This window comes from Cebus imitator, unplaced genomic scaffold (genome assembly GCF_001604975.1).
Source record: "Cebus imitator isolate Cc_AM_T3 unplaced genomic scaffold, Cebus_imitator-1.0 Scaffold190, whole genome shotgun sequence".
NCBI lineage: Eukaryota > Metazoa > Chordata > Mammalia > Primates > Cebidae > Cebus > Cebus imitator.
Genome location: NW_016107505.1, coordinates 576,302 through 584,153, shown reverse-complemented (window position 1 = coordinate 584,153; position 7,852 = coordinate 576,302). Strand labels below are relative to the sequence as shown.

The 7,852-nt window shown below is 61.2% G+C and overlaps 2 protein-coding genes across 2 annotated transcripts in view; both read left to right on the top strand.

Moving 5' to 3' along the window:
* Positions 1-3,429, top strand: part of ISOC2 (isochorismatase domain containing 2) — a 9,059-nt gene extending 5,630 nt beyond the window's left edge. Inside the window, exons 3-6 of the mRNA XM_017546578.2 lie at positions 305-514; positions 804-874; positions 1,028-1,145; positions 3,027-3,429. Coding sequence (XP_017402067.1) covers positions 305-514; positions 804-874; positions 1,028-1,145; positions 3,027-3,107 — 480 coding nt within the window. The 3' untranslated portion in view covers positions 3,108-3,429. The remainder of the gene's footprint in view (positions 1-304; positions 515-803; positions 875-1,027; positions 1,146-3,026) is intronic.
* Positions 3,430-3,556: 127 nt separating this feature from the next.
* Positions 3,557-7,852, top strand: part of SHISA7 (shisa family member 7) — a 19,022-nt gene continuing 14,726 nt past the window's right edge. The window contains exon 1 of the mRNA XM_017546577.2: positions 3,557-3,722. The gene's annotated coding sequence lies outside the window, so the exon portion shown is untranslated. The remainder of the gene's footprint in view (positions 3,723-7,852) is intronic.

Genomic DNA, 7,852 nt, shown 5'->3' with positions numbered 1-7,852 from the left:
CTCAGCCCTCCACCCTCAGACCCAGGATCCAGGCTCAACCCTCCAGCCTCAGACACAGGATCCAGGCTCAGGCTTCCACCCTAAGACCCAGCATCCACACTCAGCCCTCCACCCTCAGAGTCCAGGCCCAAATTCTCCTCCTTCAGACCCAGGAGTCCAGGCCCAGCTCTTCCTCCCTCAGACCCAGGTGTAGTCCCCTCCTCCCTCAGACCCAGGTGTAGTCCCCTCCTCCCTCAGACCCAGAAGTCCAGGCCCAGCCCCTCCTCCCTCAGACCCTGACCTTTCTTCCCCATCACTGGCACAGGTGGCCCAGCTGCTGGAGGTGCCAGTCATGCTGACAGAGCAGTACCCGCAAGGCCTGGGCCCCACAGTGCCCGAGCTGGGGGCTGAGGGCCTGCAGCCACTGAGCAAGACCTGCTTCAGCATGGTGCCTGCCCTGCGGCAGGAGCTGGACAGCCGGCCCCAGCTGCAATCTGTGCTGCTCTGTGGCATTGAGGCACAGGCCTGCATCTTGGTGAGACGCTGACTGACCCCAGCGGTCCCTCATTTTCACCTGGGACCCCCATCCTAAATAGAACCTTCTTCCCTGACCAGAAACCTCGACTTCCCTGCAGGACCCCCCTGACGTGGCCCTCTGTCCTCACCTGTGGGCCCACCCCATCTTGGATCCCCTCCTGACCAGCTCTGATCCGAGCCTCCCTCCTCCCCAGTCTGGGCCCCTAATTCTGACTCAGCATCCCCACTTCCTTACCCAGGACCCCTGTTCTTATCTGGGGTTGGCCCTGGCCTCTTTCTGCCTACAGAACACAACCCTGGACCTCCTGGACCGGGGGCTGCAGGTGCATGTGGTGGTGGATGCCTGCTCCTCACGCAGGTGAGAGGGTTCCTCCCTGGGCGGGTGCACATGAGGGCCATCAGGGGCTCCCAGGAAGGGCCACAGGTGGCATTCCTGCCAGGGTGCCAGTGTGTCTGGGTGTGCAGGGTGCAGCATCCACACCGACCGCCTCTCCCTCTCTTCCACTCGCAGCCAGGTGGACCGGCTGGTGGCGCTGGCCCGCATGCGGCAAAGTGGCGCCTTCCTCTCCACCAGCGAAGGCCTCATTCTGCAGCTTGTGGGTGATGCTGCCAACCCCCAGTTCAAGGAGGTAATGCCCCTCCCAGCTGCCCCCACCTCCCCTGCATCTGACAAAGGTCTGTCTTTGGGCCCTCAGAATACATCCGGCACCAGCAGGGGGTGCCAGGTTCTTGGAGGGGAGGCTGCTGGTCACTGTCACTGCCATAAATCCGTGAAAGGAGCCGGCAGATGGACCACAAGAACCACAGAGAAAGATAAAACAGGGGAGGCGATCCCGAGGGTCGGGGCACAGTGGAGGGGTTGTACTGGATGGTCTGGGAGGTGTCCTGGAGCAAGTGACTTTAGCGTGAACTGAAGGAGGGAGGGACCGGGCAGACACTAGGGAAGAACAGGTCAGCAGAGACCTGGTAGGTCGAAGTCCCTTGGCCCGCCCACACCCATCCCCAACTCCCCATCTCCTCTGCCTCTGCCCCATCAGGTCCGGGTGGCCCTCCTCCGGTTTCTCAGACTCCACACCCACCGCCAGAGTGGCCGCCCTGCTACCGGGCTCAGCCAGGCACTGGGGCCCCTGCGTGAAGCCCTTAGCCCTCAGGATGCTGGAGCAGCCCCACACTTGACATTCCCAGGCCCTCCCATGTCTGCTCCTTGCCTTCCTTCTACTTCAGCTCTGTGGGAATTCACTGAGCACCCACTCCGTGCCAGCCACTGTGGCGAGCCCTGGAGTCCGCATCAGTCCCTGTTTAGGGACACGTTGTGGCCTGCAGCTGGGCCGGGGGTTGCCGAGGGATGAGCGAGAGTGGCAGGGGTGGCCCTGAATTCCTGCCTGCCGGGGAAGGGGGCATCAGACATTCACAGTGTTCCCAGGGGAGGTGGGACTGCGCTTTCCTCCAAGGAGCCGAAGCAGGCCGGGCGAGCACTGGGAGGGAGGAGCGGGGCAGTTGGGAGCCAGCGCCCTGAGGTTTGGGATTTCAGCCATAGGTGGCCATCAGGGTTTTGTGCAGGGGAGCTGGCCATATTTGATCGGCAGTTTATAAAGTTCTTTCTGGCACTGTATAGCCAGTGGATTAGAGAGTGTGGTGTAGACGGGAGGAGGGAGGCCTGTCAGTAAGGAGGTTAATTTGGGCATCCAGGCAAGTGGTGAGGAGGGCTTGACCAGGGTGGAGGCAGTGGGGATACGGGCTTTTTCGTTGTTTTCTTTATTATTATTATTATTATTTTTGAGACTGACTCTCGCTCCATCACCAGGCTAGAGTGCAGTGGCACAATCTCAGCTCACTGCAACTGCTGCCTCCCAGGCTCAGGCAATTCTCCTGCCTCAGCTTCCCAAGTAGCTGAGATTACAGGCACATGCTACCATGCCCAGCTAATTTTTGTATTTTTTAGTAGAGACGGGGTTTCACCATTTTGGTCAGGCTGGTCTCCAACCTCTGACCTTGTGATTCGCCCGCCTCAGCCTTCCAAAGTGCTGGGATTACAGACGTGAGCCATCTTTATTATTATGTTTAATTTCTGGACATAAACTTGCTGGGACTTGCTGTTGGGTGAATGCGGTTGGTTGCTCATGTCTATCTAAGAGGTGGTTGGATAAATGAATCTGGGGTTCAGGGGCAAAGTCCAGGTTGGATTTGGGATGGGAGTCCAGAAGAGGGATGGGAGAGATGAGGTTACTTAAGAGAAGAAGGTGTAGACCAGAAGCCCCAGCACAGAGCTGTCCACCCTAAGTGGTCCAAGCCAGCAAAGCAGACCAAGATGGCAGGCAGTCAGGAGCTCAACCAGACATGTATAATGAAAGGGAGGCCCCAGGAAGAGTCTTGAGAAGAGGGAGTATTGTCTTGGGCAGCTGCTGCCCAGAAGGTCCGGGAAAAGAAGACGGAGAGGTGTCCCTCAGACTTGTCATCCACGGAGATCAGGACCCTTCACTCGTCCTGACCCATCGCCCCCGCCCCTACAGATCCAGAAGCTCATCAAGGAGCCAGCCCCAGACAGCGGACTGCTGGGCCTCTTCCAAGGCCAGAACCCTCTCCTCCACTGAACTCCATCCCTGCCTTGAGGGGAGACCACCCTCCTGTCTCCCGGACCTCAGTGGAAGCGCTTTCCCCCATCCCTGGATCCCAAGAGTGGTGCGGTCCACCAGGAGTGCCGCCCCCTTGGGGCGGGGGCAGGGTGCTGGCTTCCTATTGGACAGCCGCTCCCGGAAATGTAAATGAGACTCCTGGGAGCTGGGCGGGAATTGGCTAAGCCGAGATGGAGGCGGGGCTCGGCCCCGGGCCGCTTCACGGGGCGGGAAGGGGAGGGGAAGGAGTCTCAGGCTGTGGGACTCGGACTCGCAGAATAAACACTTATGTGGCTGTGGACCAAACCATTCTGGGGTTGGGGGGGATCCCGGGGGCGACTGGGGGCTGCAGGAGGGAGAAAGCGGGGTCCCCAGCAGGTGGGGAGGGGGAGGTGCCTCTTCTCGGCTCGAAGCCGGCGCGAAGCAAAGGCGAGGGCTGGCGGCTGACACATCTGCACGGACGCGGCGCATCTGCTCGGAGGAGAACTGCGGCCGGGGTCGCCCCCCGTCGGCGCGCGCCCAGCCAGGCTGCCGGCAGACACGCGCTCTGCCGCCGCCCCCGGCTCCCCAAGGGTCCCGCATCCGGAAAGCGAGGTGAGCGAGGCCGCACCCCGGTGCGGGGGGAAACTGAGGCACGGGGACGTGGAGAAGGGGAGGAAGGAAGAGACAAGCATGTGGATGGGTGGATGGATGGACGGATGGAAGGAAGGGCTGATGACCCAGCCTTGTGGTCCCTGCTCCCCAGACGAAGGAGTTCTGGAACCCACATGGGGGCTCCCAGAATTCTGCAGATCTGGGAGTTGGAACTCTGCAGACCCCCCCAGGGAGTGCCCCCCCTCCAGATATGCAACCTTGCCTCTTCCCCAATCTTGGGGACCTGAGAGGCCACCCCTGAGTCCTGAGGGACACTGGCGTCAGAGCTGTCAGCCAGCCCGCCCCGCGTTGGGCAATCGGAGACCCACCGCCGACCCTGGGAGCCCAGACCCCTCCCAGGAGGTCCGGTCCCGGGTTCCCAGCTTCGGAGTGCCCAGCACCCCTCTCCCCAGGGACCTAGGAGGGGCCCCTGGGACCGGGTGGCGGCGCCCCTGGCCCCCGCTTTCCGGATCCAGGTGTCCCCCCTCCTCACCCCCCAGCCCGAAGCCTCGCGTCTCGGAGGCCCCGCGCGCGTCGCCATGGCAACGGGAGTCTATTTTGCGCTGGGAACACACAGCTCCCGCCGCAGCGCCCCCCCACCCCACCACCCCGGGCCTCAATGGGAGTGGGGGACCCGGGAGGGGGCTCGGGGGTCCGGGTCGGGGGTGAGTGGAGACACAGACACTCAGACAGAGATCCGACGACAGCAAGCCCGGGGCAGAGGCAGAGCCATGGAGCCAGGGAGGAGAGACGAGCGGGATGTGGAGACAGAGGGGAGACGGAGACCGGGCGGGGGAAGGAGGGAAATGGAGGCGCGCAGGGAACTGAGGCTCAGAGAGGGGGACAGCCCGAGGCAGGGGCGCCGGGACCGAGAGACGCGGAGAGGGACGCCGAGGTGCAGGAGACCCGCTGCGAGAGACGCGGGCAGAGACCCCCGTAGTGACAGAGACGGGCGGGGGAGGCGGGGGTCCTGGAGGAGGCGTGGACTGGGCGCCCCGGGACGCGGAGATGCGAACCCAGACACAGGCGCACTGGCCGGCGGCGCAGGGATCTGGGCGGAGGCGCCGGAACCGGCCGCCGCCTGGCTGCGGGTCTGGAGAGGGTCCTCCTCCCTCGCTCGGTCCCTGCCTTCCCTGCGGCCCGCGAGGCAAGGCGCCCCCGCGCAGCCCCCCAGGGTCTCCTCGCCCCGCCGCCCCCGGCACCCGGAACTGGGATCCCTGCGCCCTCCAGCAGGAACTCCTCTCCCCTTCTCGCTCTGGGCTTTCCCCACCCGCCCGGGCCCGCTTCCTCTCGAATACATCCCTACCCCAAACCGGCCTGTCAACCCCAAAGGATCCCCACCGTTCCCACTTGGACCCCGCGCCCGTCCGGCCCAGCCCCCGCCTCTCTCCATACCCACTCCGCCCCGCAGCCCCTGTCCACTCGCTGAGGACCCCACTCCAGCCCAACTCCGAGATCCCAGAGGCGCCTACTCTCTCGGCTCTCTCTCCTCTCAGGGTCTCTGAACCCTGCTTCTCTAGGACTCTGCATCCCCTCTGAGCACTTGTCTCCCCCCCTCCCCCACCCGTGTCTGTCCCTCTCTCTCTCTGGGTCTCTGACCCCCTCTCTCTGGGTCTCTGTCCCCCTGTCTCTGGTCTCTGTCCCCCTCTCTCTCTGGGTCTCTGACCCCTCTCTCTGGGTCTCTGTCCCCCTCTCTCTCTGGGTCTCTATCTCTCTGTCTCTGGGTCTCTGTCCCCCTCTCTCTCTCTGGGTCTCTGTCCCCCTCTCTCTCTCTGGGTCTCTGTCCCCTCTCTCTCTGGGTCTCTGTCCCTCTCTCTCTCTGGGTCTCTGTCCCCCCCTCTCTCTGGGTCTCTGTCCCTCCTCCTCTCTCAAACACACAATCTGCCCTGCCTCTGGCTCTCTGTCCCCCTCTCTTGGGTCCTCTGTTTCCCCTTCAGTATCTGTGTCCCTTTCTCTGAGCTTCTGGGCGCTCTGGCCTGCAGCCCCCAGCCGGGAGGGTTGGGAGGGAGCACAGCAGGTGGAGTGTAGCACAGAGCTGGGCAGGGGGCTGGTGGGGGTGGGAGAGCAGCTCTCAGAACCCAGGAACCCCTCTCAGTCCGGCTCTCTGACCTGTGTCCCCATAGGTGTGTCTGTCAGGTCCTGAGCTGGGGTGCAGCGGGGTCCCGGCCCCTCCCCCTCAGCTGTGGAGGAGGAGAGTGCCTTTGTGTGCGTGAGATCCGAGGTGGGGGCGGGTGTGGGGTGGCGGTGTCACATGGCTGCTTCCAGACTCTCCACCGCTGTGAGGGTGTGTTTGCACACGTGTGTGCACCCCTGAGGCTGCCTGGCCGTGAGCTGCAATGTGTGTGGTCTTGGGCCCTCGTGGAGCCGAGTTGGACAGGTCCCTGGCCCTGTCCCAGAGCTGTCAGCAGTCCAGTGAATGGGGTGGAAATGTGCAGAAGTCCACATGGAGTGGAGCGTATGTGTCCGTGTGCTGGGAGGACACTGCAGGTGTGCCTCCAGGTCCTCGAGTGTCGTGTCTGGGACTGTCCAGGTGCCCGGGCTCTGTGTCAGTGTGTTCTGAAGGGTGTCCCTGCACAGCTTTGTGTGAGGTTAGGGAAGAATTCATCCCGTGTCTGGATGGAGCCAGTCTGCCGGTGCAAGTCCTCTCCACCCACCTGTAGGTGCTGCCCTGACGGGGAGGGATAGAGAAGCTGTGTGTGTGGTGTAGGGTATGTGTGTGTGTTTATGATGTGTGTGGTGTGTGGTATGTGTGTGGAGTGTGGTGTGTGTTGTTTGTGGTATGTATGTGTTGTGTGTATGGTGTGTGTTGTGTGTGATGTGTGGTGTGTGTCTGTGGGGTGTGTATGTGTGGTCTGTGTATGTGGTGTGGGGGGGGTGTGTTGTGTGTCTGTGGTGTGTGTATTGTGGTCTGTGTATGTGGAATGTGTGTGGGGTGTGTGGGGGGGTGTCTGTGGTGTATGTATGTGTATGTATGGTCTGCCTATGTGGAGTGTGTGTGTGTGGTGTGTGTGGTGTCTGTGGCATGTATGAGTGGTGTATGTGTGGTCTGTGTGTGGTGTATCTGGGTGTATCACTGAGTCTGAGGGGAGGTGCGTGCTGCTTCCGCTCTCCCTCCCTGTCCCCTTGGAGTTATCAATGGCCTGGAGCTGTGTCTCCCTGGGTGTGTGCACCACGTGCGTGCAGTTGGAGGAGCCAGTGGGATCTTAGCAGAGGCAGAGATAGTGTCCATGGAGCCGACGGAGGCTTGGCACAGAATGGGGACTGAGCAGAACTGCCAGCCATACAGCAGCCTCTGTGCAGATGAGACAAAGGCACCCCCCACCTAGTCCAATCAACTCTCCCAGGTCTGTGGTTTGGCAGGCAGATGGCACCCTTGTGTGCATTTGAAAAGGGCACTCCTTACCCCAGATGGATGCAGCCCCACTGGCACACGCCTTGGGGAAGAGAACCCAGCAGGATTTCAGCCTCTCAGCCAGACCCCCCTTGTGCAGTACACAACCTGCCCAGCCCTACATGGCAGCCCTCAGTAAATGAAAGAATCCACAGAGCTGCATGCCTGTGCCACTTCTGGAAGGGATGTCTCTCTTTGTGGGGAACAAAGGCATCCATGCTGTACAGGTCACAGTGCTCAAAGACCTGAGTTCAAAGCCAGGCCCCAACTATTTGGGCACCTTGGGACTCAAGCAAATGATGGGACCTCTTGGAACCTCAGTGTCCTCATCTGAAATGAGTGTGTCAATACACATATATGTGGCAGAGAATTGGGAGCATGTCTGGGGCTGGTGTTACCACTAGGCTGCTGAAATGACATGCGAGGGACACCTTGAAGGCAGGCCAGACCAGGATTGGTGGGAAGGAAGGGGCTCCCAGATGAAGGGAACAGCAGGTGCACAGGCAGGAAGGCCAGAGCATCTTGAGCATGAACTTGGAAGGTATGAAGGAAAAAGGAAAGGATGAGAAGAGGAGCTCCCGGCAGAACTGGAGTTTTATTCCAGCTGGGACAGGGAACCAGAGTGTCTATAAGGGAGTGGTCTAAAAGGAAACCATCTAACCTGTTTCCTTTTTTTTTTTTTTTTTTTTTTTTTTTTTTT